Below are 16,650 nucleotides of genomic sequence, written 5' to 3'. Positions count from 1 at the left end.
TAGGCCAGCTGGCCTTGGTGAGTTCCCAATAGAACATCCCCATTGTCTTAGTGTGTGGGTGCACCCCTCGTGGTCCTGAGTTCCTTGCTCGTGCTCCGTCTCCTTCTGCTCCTGATTTGGACCTTGAGATTTCTGTCCGGTGCTCCCATGTGGGTCTCTGTCTCTGTCTCCAATTATTATTTTTGCTAACTAAACGTAAACTGAGGTTGGAGAAATTCCTAAAAATAGGTGAATTATAGTCTATAGTCCTATAGAGATGAGCAAAAAAATCATTTTAGGGAGCTTCGGTTGGTTGTCATTTTTCCCTGTTGATACAGAGTTCAAGGCAATATGAAAAACATTTTAGGCTCCTAGACCAACCCAAGACTCTGTGCTAAAAGCTGTCTTTCAAAAGAGACAGGGATAAGACATGGACAACACAGCTGGACATGAGCAGGCCTTTGCGGATGCCAGTGCCTGAACTCTGCACCACAGGCTAGACCGTTCTGTGCAATTACCTGGTTAAAACATTTCCTAGTCAGAGGTTGGGAGATGGCCATTGTGGGAAATCCTCGCTGTACAAGAACAGACCGCTGACTTTGGGTCCCTAGCCCCCATGTAAGAGTTGTGCGCAGAGGGGTGCATCTGGGAAAGGGGACCGTATTAGCCAGCCCGTCCAGCCAAAACAGCAAGCCCCAGGTTCAGGGAGAAACCCTGTCTCAAAAGAAGCTAGAGAGAGTAATAAAGCACTTGACATTGACTTCTGGTCTCTATATGTACATGCACACAAACACATGCACACACGTGCACACACAAATACACACAGGCATGCACATGCACGCACACACACATGCACACACAAGCATGCATGTGTATGTATGTGCACACACGCGCACACACAGGCATGCATGTGACACACAAACAAATTCCTAACCATTAAAATTGCCAACATGCACCACTTGGAGGGAAACCATGCCACAAACTGCATGTAAGAAGACAATGTGTAGCGTCTGCTCTGAGGATCTTGGTTGGAAAGCCCAGTACCCAATTAGGTGTAAGACTTTCCCTGAGCAGAGATTTGGGAAACAGATAAACATGGAGGAGAAGCTGGATTCTGGTGAAAATAGTCCATCAGGATACTTGCCAAACAAAATCTCAGAAGCACCCCGAATGATTCAATGCCACCTTCTAACTAAGCCCAGACATCTAACAAATGTCTCTTCTCTGCTGGGAGGACTCACAAGCACGGTTGCTGTGGCTCACTAGCCATTAAAGTTATTAACAAATTATTATTTTCAGTTGAAAGTGGTTATGGGCTTCATTATTCCCTCTCATGCCAAGACGCTGCAGTTCACTGAGAACATGAATTTTCCCTAGCAGTCTGGAGTTTCTAAATCATTCTGGACCGGGTTCACTCCCTTTGGCACAGCGAGTCTCACGGGGCTGAATGGCTAGGAGCCTCCCATACATAGTTTACTGCAAACTTAATTGGGACTAATTATTGTCTCCGTTGCCTGCCTAGGGACATCTGCCCGGCAGCTGCTGTGACTCCATCCGATTAGGATGTTTGAAGCTTTCTGTGAAGTGAGACAAAGGGCATGAATATTTTATCATAGATTTATCCCACTGTAACTTTTTATAGGAAACTGCTGCCTGCTTTACTAGGCAGAAGTATTAATACACAATCTTCCCCGTGTGCTGAAGAGTCTTAAAGTCTTACTGCAGAGGAGGGGGAGAAGTGGCTGGCGCCTGTGGAGTGGGGACAAGGACACAGGATGGAAGGATGCTGGCTTTCACATTCTTGTTTGGGTTTTTGAGACAGGATTTCTCTGTGTAGCTTTGGCTGTTCTGGAACTCACTCTGTAGATCAGGCTGACCTTGAACTCACAGAGATCTGCCTTCTTTTGCTGGGATTAAAGGCGTGCACCACCACCATCTGGCCTATTATTCTTCAGTATGCCTATTGGAGTCTTTAGTTAGTCCAGATGGGAATACATAGTTGACCATATATGACCAGTGCATAGCATAAGTACCCATTTCACAAGTCAAAACTCTGAACCCCGCAGCAGCTGGCTAGCCAAAGTCAAAGACATATTTCTGGTGCCCAAACTATACCCAGGCCTCTTTACCCTTAGGAGTCTCAAGGCCATAGCAAGCCTAGGGTGTTTTTGCAGGAACCAATGACTCCAACCGTGTAGGGAGTCTTGGAAGTACAAGAAGAGATCAGAGAGGTATAGGATTCTGGGGATCCTTATAGGAACACCTACAATGGCCAGCTGAGGAGGGAGGACCAGGCAGAGGGAGTCATGCCAACATCTCTGGATCAAGGAGCACCCAACATCTCTGGATCCATGGCCAACCAAAGCAGGAGTAATGAGGCCATTCACCCTTACCTTGAACTTCCCTCATTTTATTTATTTATTCATTCATTTATTCATTTATTTTGGTCTTTTGAGACAGGGTTTCTCTGTAGCTTTGGAGCCTGTCCTGGAACTAGCTCTTGTAGACCAAGCTGGCCTCAAACTCACAAAGATCTACCTCCCAACTACTGGGATTAAAGGCGTGTGCCACCACCGCCCAGCTAACTTTCCTCATTCTTATTTTCTTAGTCTAAAAAGTATTTTGTTTGCACATCTTCCTGGAAATGTCTATGATCCTCCCTGAAATGAGATGGAGTCTGGGATGAATGAACGAAAGCATCCTCGAACTGTGTCTTGGAAGTCAGGCCCAGGATGTGAAAGTCAGCAGACACCAGTTGCCGCTGGAGGTTTTAGAGTAAGGAAATAGCACGACAGAGCTGTTTCCAGGGCTAGCCTGAAGTGTAAAGAGATGGACTCTGAGTTGCTGTACCTCAGGTGACATGGCTGTGGACATGGGGAGAAGGAGCCACATTTGAGATCTCCTCAGGGGTTGCCTTGGTAGGATAGAACAGTGTCTTACATGTGGTAAGAAAATAATTCAAGCTGAGCCCTTTCTCCTGACTTGTCACACCTGGGCTTTGTAACCACACACACACACAAACACACACACACACACACACACACACACACACACACACACACCTAGGCACCACAGCCATGGCAAGACTTCCACTGCACTACCACTGCCAGCCAGACCAGCAGGGGTTAGGGGTTCAGGGTAGAGCATTGGAGGCACGGCATCCTCAGAAGCATATTTTCACATGTTCTTCTATGGATGTGTGTCTGTCTGTCTGTCTGTCTGTCCGACTGACTGACTTGGGGTGTCTGTCTATCTCTAGGGGGTATATGTATGTCTGTCTGTTTCTGTCTCCATGTAGTGTGTGTATGTGGTGTGTATGTGTATGGTATGTAGGTCTGTGTGTGATATGGATAGTGTGTGTGTATATAAGTGTATGCATTGTATGCATGTATACATGTTTGTGTGTGTGTGTGTGTGTGCCAGCAGAGGCTACAGGCAAGCATTAGATGTTTTCCCTCCACTTTATTTTCTGAGGCAGGATCTCTCTGAGTCCAGAGCTTGCTGATTGGGGTAGACTGTCTATGCTGGACTTACTGGGATTCTCTGGTGTCCTCCTCCCTGCTCTGGGAACAATAGGAGCATGCCACCGCCATACCTGTATTTCAGTGTGGGTCCTGGGGGCAAAACTCAGGTCCTCGTGTTTGTGCAGCAAGCACTTCATTGTCTGAGCCATCTCCCCAATCCCAGGAACCATAGTTTCTGTTTTGTTTTGGTTGTTTTTTTTTTTAAATAAAAGAAGTTCATGGTTACTGAAGAGCCCAAGACTGGACCGAAGGGAGCGTGATCTGCTGTACAGAGGAGCTGGAGAAACAAGACCATGGTTAGCAGCCACAGCCCAGGGAGATCAGGAGGCAAGCAGAGGAAAACAAGGAGTAGCTGTCAGGGTCACAAGTGTCCTGCCATCTGCACTGAGGTTTGTGGTGACGTGCCATGCTCACCAGGCACCCTTGCTCACTGTAGTCAAGTGAAAAGGTCGGTGCTGCCCAGTGCCAACCACTGACTCAGGGCTGAGATCTCCAGGCACCAGCTGTGTCCACATGGCTCCACCCTGCTTGTCTGTCACCCTGGGTGGACTTTTCAAGTCCACCACCCACATGGCCTCTAGAAGCCATGATCACCACTTCTAACATGGTGGCATATTAACAGGCACCGGGGAGTCAAACTAGACCAACAAGCCATCGCTTTGGAGTGTCGCTAAGGAGACGGGCTGGCTTTGGATAGATGCTCTGGGGGAGTCAGGACTGAGTGTGTGGATGGCAGGGATGGTATTGAGGCTGGGGGTAGCAGACCATGAACCCCTGACCGTTACAGCTGTGCACCAGAAAGAACACTTGCAGGGCACGCAGCTGGTGAGGGGTGCCTCTGAACCTCCAGATCTGCAGTTGGAATAGCCCTTCCCTTCAGCCCCACTTCCAGAAGCAGCTGAGCTGGCACTCTAGCCCTTGAGAACTCCCCCTAGGGACATTGCCTGAGTCTTATAAAAATTAGCTAAAGCAGGACAGCCACAGGGCAGAATGCTGAGGAGGTCTGCCTGCACTTTTTATGCTGAATAATTTCTGTGGAGCCAGGCATTTGGGACAGCTGTGCAGGGACCTCTGCTGGTGTTAATTGGACCTAGAGTATTCCCTGCAATCTCTGAGTTTAGGGCTTTAGTATTCCTTTCTATTGGGCGGCATTCAGTGCACACTCTGGGAAAACCATGTCTCATCATTCATCTGAAGGAACTTTGGTTGTTGTTCGACACTGTTAAGGTTTTCAGAGCAGAATTCTTTCAGGCTAACCTGTTGAGCCAACCTGAAGGCAAACATAGCATCAGTGTGTCCTAAAACCACAAAGAGTAAAAGTCAAGGAGAAAGTGATGGAGTAGTATGTGACAGTCCCTGGAACCTTGCCTCCTTGGGATGGAAGATGGAGGCGATGCACTCCTGGCCTTTGAGGGTTTGGGTCAGAAACTCCACAGCTGCCAGCTTGGGATATTAAAGTGTAAAGTCCCAGACTGGAGGCCACAGGGCCAAATTCCTCAGCAGACACGACTTGGCCCACACAGGCGGCTTAAGGTTTTTGAGTCCAACATCTGAAAACTTAGGAGAAAGCCGTTCTCTCCACTTGACTAGCTAAGAGGGAGGAGGGCCAGCGCCAGACCACAGAGCTATATGGGGCTAGCCCCTTGCGACTGTCCCTTCCTGGTAAAAAAGAGACCACTGGACAGTATCCCCAATATGAACTAAGAATTCCCATCTTATCATTAACAGATAAATCTGGCTTGGTTAATTTTTCTAGCTTTGACGGTTTGTGGACAGGAAGTGATGAAAGATTGTTTTTTTCTCATTGTGTACAAGAAAACTTGCCTATTTTTATGTTTGGGCAACATTTATATTTCTTTTGTGATTCAGTCCCCTAGTTTTTTGCCCACTATCTGATTTGGCTACTTGTCCCCTTCCTGATTGATTTCTATGTTCCGCCTTAGAAAGAAAGGAAACGGTGATTCACGCTACAACACAGACAGACCTTTAGGACTCCGGAGGAAGTAATTGCACCACTTCTGTAAGGCCCTTGTGAATCCACAGAGGGTGTGAGCAGAGCTGTCATGGGAGAAAGGGAGGTTGCTGTTTGATGAGTTGCTTCCATTTGAGACGACAAGATGTGGGGGAGGGCACTAGTGGTGGTAATGATAGAATTTTGTGGTTTTATTTAATGTCATGGCTCTGTGGATATACAAGAGGCTAAAGTGATAAATTTTATGTCATATATATCTAACCACAATAAAAAACAAGCAGGGACACATAGTAGTAACATCTACTAAGATATAGAATCGGAAAAGATTGTGCCAGACTATTTGTAAGGATGTGGGAAATTCGGAGTCTTCCTACCTTGATGGTGACAACATAAAATGGTACAACTGCTTCGGAAAACAGCCTGGAACTCCTGAAGCACTGAGTGCAGAAATAATTCTGCTAGGTATACCCCAAGAAAAATGCACGAAGGTCCATCCTAGCATTGCTCACGATGTACAGAGTTGGGGTCTGGAATGCCATCGAAATCTCTGCCGCCAGCCGATGAGTAGATAAAGGAGATGTGGCATGTCCACATAGTGGAATATTACCTGGCAATGAAAAGGAATAAAGCATAGAATTAGTGCATGACCTGGATAAACTCTGAAAACACATGCTAACTGAAGGAAGCCAAGTGTAATGAGTCTTGTGTCATGTGACACCCTAACTGCATGAAATTTCTGGATGTGTGTATAATCAGTTAGTAGGTTAGTGCCAATTTGGGACTCAGAGGGATGGCTGCGTGTTGGGGAAGATAGATAAGGAGTCTGGGTTTCTTGTGGAAGTGATAAAAATGTCTTAGGGTTAGATGGTGATGACTTCATAATTGACAATATTGAAGAGACTCTTTCAATGAGTGAACTGCGAGCTGAGTCCTAGTGAGACTTCTAGAAGGTGGATCTTCCACTCATTAGTGAGTGCCTTGAGCAAGCCACTAAGCCTCACAGTGCCTAAGTCTTTCCAGCTATAGAACGGGTCAACTACATTAATCGTGACATGGGTTAGAATAGTAAAGCGTATTTTAACAGCGTATCGACAGACTATTTAACTTCCTCTCTCCTCTCCCCGCTCCTCACCTTTCCACCCTTCCTCCCTGCCTCCCCACTCCCTCTTTCATTTATCCTTTGTCTAACAAAGAAGAAATAACCACAGTTGTCCAAGGGCAGCAGACATGGAAAGGGCGTAGATCCTGTCAGACACCACCTTCTCGATTTTAGGATCCAGAGGCTGTTTAAAGTCAGGATTCAGGGATGGAGGTTGTTTCCTTCAAGAGTGCTCATTCTTGGCCATGCTAAGGAGAACATCGTGGGTTGCTGAGGCCCTCTGCAAACAGAAATGCCTACTTTCAGGAGATCTCATATCCCCAGGCCAGCGTGACACACGTCAGATTCTCATTTCCTCTTCTAAAAAACAAATATGTGAATAATATTACTTTTCAGGGAATGGTCTATGAGAACTCATAATTCTTGAGTTTAAGTGGAGAGAGGCAGAATTGAAGCCTCATGTACAGCGACCGTAAAGGGGCCCTGTTGATTCCCCTGGGAGAGCATCCCATCCAGGCTCCTTAGGTCACCGTTGCAACTCCTCGCTGTGCCTCCTTCACACATCTGTTTAATAAAAGTGCTCTCCTGGCTTCAGAAACTATAAATGACACGTGTGAGAGCTGTCTGAGTGTTCTCAGAGTTGCTAGCTCCAGTCTGCCAGGAGGTGGGAGAGGGACGCAGTCCTGAGCAGATGGGAGGCTCCGGGGCTACACTGCTCCTCCAGGTATTGGTTGGTGTTAGACAGGGAGGAAGGACTCTTGGCAAGACTTGGCACATCCCCTCCCCCAAGCCCACAGCACACATAGTGAACCAAGTCACAGGTGTCCTAGGAAAGACCTTGTCACCACAGTGAGGCAGAGCAAAGTGTTGGCTTTCTCTTAGCTGGGCATTCATTCCAGGGGACAGAAGTTCTGTGCCAGGGAAAATGGATTCACATCCCTGCAGGCTTCCCTATGTATGCTAGGTGCCTTCTAGAGGTTTGGCGTGCTGTTCAAATAATATTCAAATGCCGTACTGTTGCCCCATGCATGGAGGAGCCCAAAACTCAAAGGAAGTAAGATGTACTGAGCTATAGTAGCTAGTCCTCAAGCAGAGGGCTCCTGCTATCACACCTACTCCTTCTATCTGAATCATGCAAACTTATGATGAATTAGGGGGAAATTAACTTCAGGGGACCTTGTTAACCTTGCTTCAGGATGGCCAACTAGATGCCCTTCCCAGGGGTCCCTGAAAAGCCAGAGCTGCTCTTGACAGAACCAATGTCTACATTTTAAATAATAATTACATGGTGTCTTACGGTTTCTATTGCTGTGAAGAGACACCATGACTATGGCAACTCTTGTAACAGAAAACATTTATTTAAAGTGGCAACTTACGGTTTCAGAGGTTTAATCCATTGTCATGCAGGCACACATGGTGCTGGCTATGTCTTGATCAAAAGACATCAGGATGTGGACCGTGACACTGAGTTATGTTAAGCAAGAGACCTCAAAGCCCGCCCCCACAGTGACACACTTCCTTCAACAAGGCCACACCTACTCCAACAAAGCTACTCCTCCTAATAATGCCACTTCCTTTTGGGGCCATTTTCTTTCAAACCACCACACATGGTCATGGTAGTGTCTGTCAGGACTGAAGCATGGCAATCTAAGAAAAAGCCTGTGAGGTGTGAACAGTAACAGTGTTTTATAAAGAAGGGACAGGCTGTAGATACTTCCTGGTCATACAGCGAGCAAGCTGATGGAGTGAGGACTTGAGTCTGGGTCCATTGGACCCCCAGGTACTATGTGCGAAGCTGAGGGTGTTTGGCTTCAAGACATCAGCATCTCTTGCTGTCAGATCATACATGAGTCAAGTATACCATGGATGAAAGGATGCTTCCATGACTAAAAAAGAGCCCCAAGATGGATGTGGCAGAGTACCTATAATCACAGCTACTTGAGGGACAGGCAGGAGGAGGACTAGCTCAAAGCCGGATTGAGAGGAGCCTTCTAGCATGTTCTCTAAGACCTGCTTCCCAATTGGCTGATCTGCATGCCTCCCATCTGCCACTTTTTTGTACCTCCTCTCTCTGTGTGTCCTTTGTCACACTCCCCTCTACACTCTGTGTGCGTGACCAGACTCTTCCGATCCTCTCGACTCCTGCCTCCAATTCCAGACTCCTTACCTGACCACACTGTCAGGCCTCAGAGTAGAGTGAGAACCAATGAGGAAGGTCTGTGGAGCTGGCTATTGTGGTGTGCAGACCAGCCTCTCTCCTTTCCCCTCACTGAGCCCTGCCCTCTTGTTGTATAATGCTACCCCTGAAGAGGTCTTAACAACGGTCTACCCACCCAAAAATAGAGAATCAACAGCAGACCAAAACACAGATACCGCCTGTGGTGGTTTGAATGAAAATGGCCCCCATAGGCTCATGGGAAGTAGCACTATTCGGAGGTGTGGCCTTGTTGGAGGAAGTGCGTCCCTGGCGATGGGCTTTGAGGTGTTGAGATGCTCAAGCCTTTGTCACACTTCGTGCTGCCTGCAGATCCACATGCAGAACTCTCGGCTCCTTCTCCAGCACCACGTCTGCCTGCATGCCACATGCTTCCCCACCATGACAATAATGGACTAAAACCTCTGAAATATAAAACAGCCCCCAATTAAATGTGTGCCTTTATAAGAGTTGCCATGGTCATGGTATCTCTTAACAGCAATAGAAACCCTGACTAAGGTACCACCAAAGCCCAGCTTGGTGAACCAGTGAGCTCATTGGTGTTACTTACATAGACATGTGAGAGGGAGTTGCTTACAGGAGCAGAATGACCCAAAGACAGCCGTGTCACCAAAGACTACCTTAGTTATGGGTGACTTCTCCAAAAGATAGGAACCAGGAGCACAGCTGCAGGTGGCTCAGAAGTCTGGAGGGTATCTCTTCTGGAGAGTTTGGCCCCTCGGAGGGTGTCTCTCAGCAGTCTTTACTGCTTGTATAACCTTGGAGAAGCCTGAGCTTTGTGTGACTGATCAGTTTTAGGAACTTCCTGAGATAAACTGTGTACTTCCTAAATCGACACAAGAAGAGAGTCTCCCTTTAGAACTAACAATCTTATGAGCTTCTCCCAAGATAGAATGACACGGGTGCACAGGGAGAACTCCATGTGAAGACAAAGGCAGAGACTGGGGTGATGTTTCCATATGGCCATAGTGCTGAAGGCCAGCCCTGCCCCAAGCCTCGAGAGACCTGTGTTGTAGACCTTCCATCAGATGGAGCCCACTCTGGTGACATGCAGACCTGGAATGTCTTCTCTACAAAACTGAGAAAACATAATCTTCAAGGATTTTTTTTGTTTGGTTTGGTTTTTATTATGTATTTATTTCAACTTTATGGTCTTTGGTGTTTTGACTACAAATACATGTAAGGGTGCTGAATCCCCTGGAACTGGAGCTAGAAACAGTTGGGAGCTGCCATGTCGTGTTGGGAATTGAACTCCAGTCTTCTGGAACTGAACCACCTCTCCAGCCTCCAAACTCATTAAACGACATTGAAAGCTATCTTAATAAATAATGGAATAGCTATCTATGCTCGTCTAGAGTCGGAGATGCTTTGACGAGTGTTAAGATCCTGGGCACTAGGAATATGTAAGGAAGGATGAAAGAGAGACTTAAGATTGCTCATCACCCAAGGACCAAGCAGGGACAGTTCCCTGGTATCCCCAAAAGAGCATTCTCTTCATTTGTGTCCTAGTGAACTGTGGTGTCCCAACTGCTCAGTTGTTCCCCAATCCTCTGAAGCCAACAGAGGGGCCCATTCACGGGTGACTGAAACAGTGGGGGAGTAGACAGTTTTAGAAAAACATTTTCAAGTGCCATCCTCACCCCCATTTTCCAGTGTTCCACACGATGCCATCGTCACGAGTCTGGAGGCTTCTCAGGCCATGGAGAGCAGGGAGGACCTGGTCTCGGTGTACTCCTTCAGACATTGGAGACGCCTTTGTGCAGACTGTATCAGTCAGCTGACGCTGTGTTAACAAACATCACCTTGCCTTCAAACAGTGCTAGATTCTCATGTGAAGGCAGGAAACAGAATCAGCCAACCTCATAACCACATTGAAAGCGTCCCTTGAATGCGGGTTTGGAGGGATGGCTTAGTGGTTCAGAATGCTTGGTTCACATTATGAAGATGAGAATTTGCATCTTAGCACCCACATAATAAGCTGATTGTCTCTGCAAACACCTGTAATCCCAGCTATAGGGGGAGATGCAGATAGGAGGACTGCTGGGCTTTCTGCCTTCCAACCTAGCTGAAACATTAGCACCACCCCCACCTCACCCCCACATTCAGGAAGAGACCCTGACCCTGAAGCATAGGGGAGAAGAGATGGAATATGATAATACCTTTTCCTGGCCTCCAAACACACTTGCACATACACATGTACGCACATAAGTATCCTCCTGGTGTTGGGACATGACCAATTTCATGTCTCCTCACGCTCCACTGAACTAAGCATGTGCTATGACAACAGATAGGTTGTATGATCCCACTACAGGGAAGGAAGGAGCAGCTGGAATATTACCTGACCTTCTGTGGGAGTGTTGTAGCAGAAAGCTTCCTATACCAAAGAGGCCACTGAACTAGACGACTGGTCAGGTCACCCTGTGCTCTGAAGCTCTGGAATTCTTTCCAGAGTTGATGACAAAGCTCTCTAAATTTTTCTCTCTCACCACTCACTCACCACCAGGTTATTTTCTTCCTGTCCTTTCTCCCTCTGGGCAGGTGGGTGGCCGGTCAATGGAGCCCCTGCTCAGCAACCTGTGAGAAGGGTGTCCAACATCGAGAGGTGACTTGCGTATACCAGCTACAGAACGGGACACATGTCACTACTCGGCCCCTCTATTGCTCAGAACCCCGGCCGACCCCAGTACAGAGCTGTGAAGGCCAGGACTGCCTGTCCATCTGGGAGGCATCAGAGTGGTCAGAGGTGAGTGCTTGGGCTTGCCACTAAGGCTGAAGCCATGCAAGGGCCTGCAAGCCTTAACACAGGGCCCACTGTGGGTTGTCTGTGCCAGGGTATCCCCACGCACCAAGTCCTTCCTGCCCCATGGTCAGCTCACAAGTGCACTCCAGTTACTTCCTTAAGCCCCATCTGAAACTGCAGCATGGCTAGAAGCGGACAAACATATGTAATGGAGTTTTGAGGATGAATAGGTGTACAGCACTGGGAAAGTACAATTTGATTCCATTTCTTGTACAAAGTCCTACTCAGAGATGATAGATGGACAGGTAACAGATGATAAGATAGAAAGGTAGATAGATAGATAGATAGATAGATAGATAGATAGATAGATAGATGATAGATAGACAGATGATAGATAGATAGATAGATAGATAGATAGACAGACAGACAGATGAGAGAAAGATAGACAGATGGTCGATAGATGATAGATAGACAGATGAGAGATAGATAGATAGATAGATAGATAGATAGATAGAAAGATGGATAGATTGGTAGATAGTTAGATAGACAGATGATAGATAGATGGATAGATAGATAGATAGATAGGCAGATGATAGATAGATAGACAGATGATAGATAGATTAGATAGATAGATGATAGATAGACAGATGATAGATAGATAGATAGATAGATAGATAGATAGATAGATAGACAGATGATAGATAGATAGATAGATAGATAGATAGACAGATGATAGATGGATAGATAGATAGATAGATAGATAGATAGACAGACAGACAGATATACTGAATACCCATTGACCTTTTCATTCTCCTTTGGACATGGTTGAATTGTAGCATGGTCAAGTTGAGTAGCTGGTTTCAAAGCTTTCCCTGAAATGCCAGGGCAGCTCTTACACTTTACAGGAGTTAGGTGCTAGGAGGGACACCCTTTGGTATGCAAGTCAGAGTTACAAATCTCATACTGAAAAACCTGTTGGAAAGCAGTCAAAGTCAAGGCCTAAGTTTTAAGTTGGAAGGCCAATCCTGGAAACACCATTTTTTCTTTGCTGAAGTCATCCTTCAAGGCTTTGCCTTGGCATTGCAATTATGTTGATTGTTTGGATATAAAACAAACAGAAAATAGCTACATAAAGGGATGGACTTCTCCTGGTTCCCCAAACCTAGAGTAGTCTGGGAAACTTCAGGAGGCTGGATCCAGACACTCTTCAGTGTGGAAAATATTTTTAAAGTACTCTTTGATTGCCAAACATAATTATTTTGAATAAAAAAGTATTCGGGACATTTTTAATGAACAGAAAGCCTTCCATTGGGTGCTCTAAACTGAAGTTGGATTTCAGACATATCTTAAAATGCACCTATTTAAGGACTGGAGACCTTATCCTGCCCTTTATGATATTTGATGGAAAGGGGAACATTTAAAATTGGTTGTTGTTTTTTTTTCTTTATATGCACTTAGGTTTCTAGTTTCTTATTCATGGGGATCTTCCTCAGTACTTGAGATACAGGCATGTGAACGCTCCTCCCCTCCCCCAGGCCAGGGCATCCCCAGGGTTTTGACCACCTTGATCTCAAACAGGATTTGTACTTCAATCAGATAAAATCCCCAAACTCTATGGGAAAAATTAAATCTATTCTCACCTAAAGAACCAAGTCGTATTACAGCCTAGAAGACCACCTCATGGGAAGTGTGACCCAGAAAAACAGGATTTAAAGACATTGCTCTATGGCTGTCCCTCTGCATTTACCCAGTCCTAAACCTGAGTCAGCGTCCACATGGGCACACCTGATGCTGCCGGCCTATAACATGGAATCTAATCACATACACCCCCTCCCGCTTGAATTGTGCCTGAAGCTGGTATTCTGTCCCTCTGCTATAAGCCAACATGCCTACACCCCTTCTGCTAAGAACTGACTGTCATTTTCTTATGGGAGAAGAGACTTAGAAATGTATTCACCCAACAGTGTTGACCACCCTCGCCACCCACCTCCTCCCCCAGCTTCTTCATGACTTTATTGGAAGGAGGATCAAATATCAGAAAGAAATAAAAGGTTTGTGGGAGCCCTCTTTTCCTCAGCTGCTTGACCCCCATCCTGGGAGAAGTAAAGAGAGGTTGAGTATCACCCCTCTGGCTCCTTTGCAACAGCCGTCTGCACCCGCTCTTCCTCAGGGCCCAGAGTCTCAAGGGAATGGGCTACTGACCAGAGGGTGGAGTCCAGCCTTAGCCAAGGAAACAGCTGGACAGCAGTGACTGCTACTCCAGAGAGTGGCAGACTAGCGTAGGACAACACAGGAACTGGCCATGGGCAGAGGTGGTAACTCGGCCTTGGTTGGTGAGGAGCTCTGGGCGCAGGTGCCAGGACACAGACCACAAGCTCAATGGAGACATGGCCATGTGGAGAAACAGGACAAGCTCTCAGAACAGATACAGAAGGGCTCTAGCAGGCCCAAGCATGGCACTGGCAGGCCTTGTCGTCCCCCTTCCCTGTCCCTCACCAAACCGTAGATTACATCCCTAAACCTAGCCTCAAAGGTCTATTCCCTTATTTGACCACTTCCTCCTTCTGAGGCTGACTACCGAGGTCCAGGTACCAAAGTACTGAAGTCCAACCATCAGACACCCTCCTTTTGGTTACTCTAATTAACATGCCCAATCCAAACAAACCAACTCATCCTAACATGGGGTCTCCCCTTCTCCCTTTATAAACTGCCATTTGCCTATGGGCCATATCTGCCCACACTTTATCCAGAGGCAGTTTTCCCTTCCCTTTTTCTCCCCTCTCCCTTGTCTCCCATTCCATCTTTGTTTCTCTGGTGCAAATAAATCTTCTGTGCTGAGAACTTGGTTTTGGTGTATCCTGTGTAAACTCAGGCCCTTTCAGAAACCATCACTACAGTGACCTGGACTCAATGCAATGGCCCTGCTAGGCCAAGAGGACCAATGCCCTGAAGTCTGCTATGGAGTGGTCCCTTACATCTGAGGCCACTTTCAACTAGCTCTTTTCCAGGTCCACATTGTAGTAAGGAGAGTGGCAGGCTGTGTCCCGCTACCCGGCTAGCTTAACCCCCAAAATAATTACACAGAAACTTTATTCATTTAAACACTGCCTGGCCCATCATATCTAGCGTCTTCCTGGCTAACTCTCACATCTTGCTTTAACCCATATCTAGTAATATGTGTATCACCACGGGGTCATGGCTTACCAAGAAGATTCTAACCTACATCCATCTCAGGCCGGAGAATCATGGCGTCTGCCACACTGCCTTCTTCCCAGCATTCTGTTCTGTCTACTCTGCCCACCTAAGGGCTGCCCTATCAAAAGGCCAAGGCAGCCTCTTTATTCAACCAATGAAGTCAACCACAAATATAGGACCTCCTACGCCACCACACACATATACACATGTGTTTCCCGGCAAATCCAGGTGACCACTGTGCTAAGGAATGTGTTTGCCTTTTGAAACAAGCCAGTTTAATCTCAAAGTACCACAGGAGGAAGAGTCCATATAGGACTGGAGAGATGGCTCAGTGGCTAACAACACTGGCAACTCTTGGAGAGGGTCCAGGTCCACTTTTCAGCACCCACATGGTGGCTCACAACTGGCTTTGACTCTAGTTCCAGAAGATATAATACCCTTTTCTGGACTCTTAAGACACCTTCATACATGCGGGGCACATACATGTACTGAGTCATATACACATACACATAAAATTTTAAATAAAGAAAAAGCTCACAAGAAGAAGGTAGCTAGGTACTATTTTAGGATGAACATCAGTTACACAAATGCCAAGAACAATGTTTGTCCTTTGTGTGTGTGTGTGTGTGTGTGTGTGTGTGTGTGTGTGTGTGTGTGTATGTGTGTGTGTGTGTGTGTGTTTTCTGGACACGACGAAACTTTTCAAAAGTTTAGGTCATTATCCCTCAGGCACTGCAATGGCCTGCTACACGTGATAAACTGGGCTAGCCTGAAATCTCCTCTGCAGAATGCAGCCTCAGCCTCCTCCACTTCTGTGTGGGAAGATGGTGGCTCCTCTTGGAGTCACACATAACAAATTAAAAGAGGATGGTGGCCCTCTGAGCTGCGGTCTGTGTTCCTTCTGCCGTCTGGCTAAGGGCAGGAGACCACATCCCCTCTGCTCACCCACCAGCTTTTCAGTCTCATCAGTTACAGTCTCCCAGAGATGACATGTCCTCTCTGCCTGAGCTTCCTTCTACACTGAGAGCCGTGTGAGTACCCTCACCAGCGTGCCTTCCCATGGGGCAAGATCCAGACATAGCCTAGAACATCTAGTGTCCCCATGTCCTGTCAACTCCTTGGACTCTTGTCTCTCCTTTTTTTGTTTTGTGTTTTGCCTTTTTGTTTTTCAAGACAGGGTTTGTCTGTGTGGCCCTGGCTGTCCTTGAACTCATTGTGTAGACCAAGCTGGTCTCAAATGCAGAGATCCTCCTACCTCTGCCTCCCGAGTGCTGGGATTACAGGCCTGTGCCACCACTGTCTGGTTTTTTTGTTTTTTTGTTTTTGTTTTTTTGGATTTTTCGAGACAGGGTTTCTCCATAGCTTTTGGTTCCTGTACTGGAACTAGCTCTTGTAGACCAGGCTGGCCTCGAACTCACAGAGATCCGCCTGCCTCTGCCTCCCGAGTGCTGGGATTAAAGGCTGGTTTTTTTTTTTTTTTTGTCATTCCTGGTTGCATGAGGACCCTGCAGTCTTGAGTTCTTGAGAGCTTGATCTTCATTTGTGATCCCTCGGGCTCTGCCCAGATCCCCTCTGCAAACTGTTCCATGTCCTGTCTACTAATAAGTAAACTCTGCTATTGTGCAGAGTGTTGATCTCTCCTTTCTTAGTATCCACACTGAAATCCCAAGCTTGTCTTAGGAGAAACACCCATGGCTTCTAGCTCTTGCCCCCTTTTTGATCAAGGTCTTTGCCCTGTGTATCTAGAGGCCAGATGGCTCAGATTTGCTGTCAGAACCCCACTTGGCTCCAGCTGGCCCCTGCTTCTTCTACCAGCTCATGTGAGGTTTGCCCTTTCAACTCCTGCCCTGAGTTGATCTTTTAGACCTGGCAGCTGGCCATTAAATTCCGTTTCCCTCATTTGACCACCTAGGTACCGTGAGTTCT

The 16,650-nt window shown here is 46.8% G+C and overlaps 1 protein-coding gene across 1 annotated transcript in view; it reads left to right on the top strand.

Moving 5' to 3' along the window:
- The window catches only part of Adamts17 (ADAM metallopeptidase with thrombospondin type 1 motif 17), a 291,689-nt gene that overhangs the window by 254,428 nt on the left and 20,611 nt on the right, over positions 1-16,650 (top strand). Inside the window, exon 20 of the mRNA XM_041652890.1 lies at positions 11,328-11,532. Within this exon, the coding sequence (XP_041508824.1) occupies positions 11,328-11,532 (205 nt within the window). The remainder of the gene's footprint in view (positions 1-11,327; positions 11,533-16,650) is intronic.

The sequence above is a fragment of the Microtus oregoni genome, unplaced genomic scaffold (genome assembly GCF_018167655.1).
Source record: "Microtus oregoni isolate MIOR12 unplaced genomic scaffold, Mior012 000000F_ref0000247, whole genome shotgun sequence".
Taxonomy (NCBI): Eukaryota; Metazoa; Chordata; class Mammalia; order Rodentia; family Cricetidae; genus Microtus; species Microtus oregoni.
The sequence above is the reverse complement of the archived record's forward strand: the minus strand, read 5'-3'. Positions and strand labels throughout refer to the sequence as shown.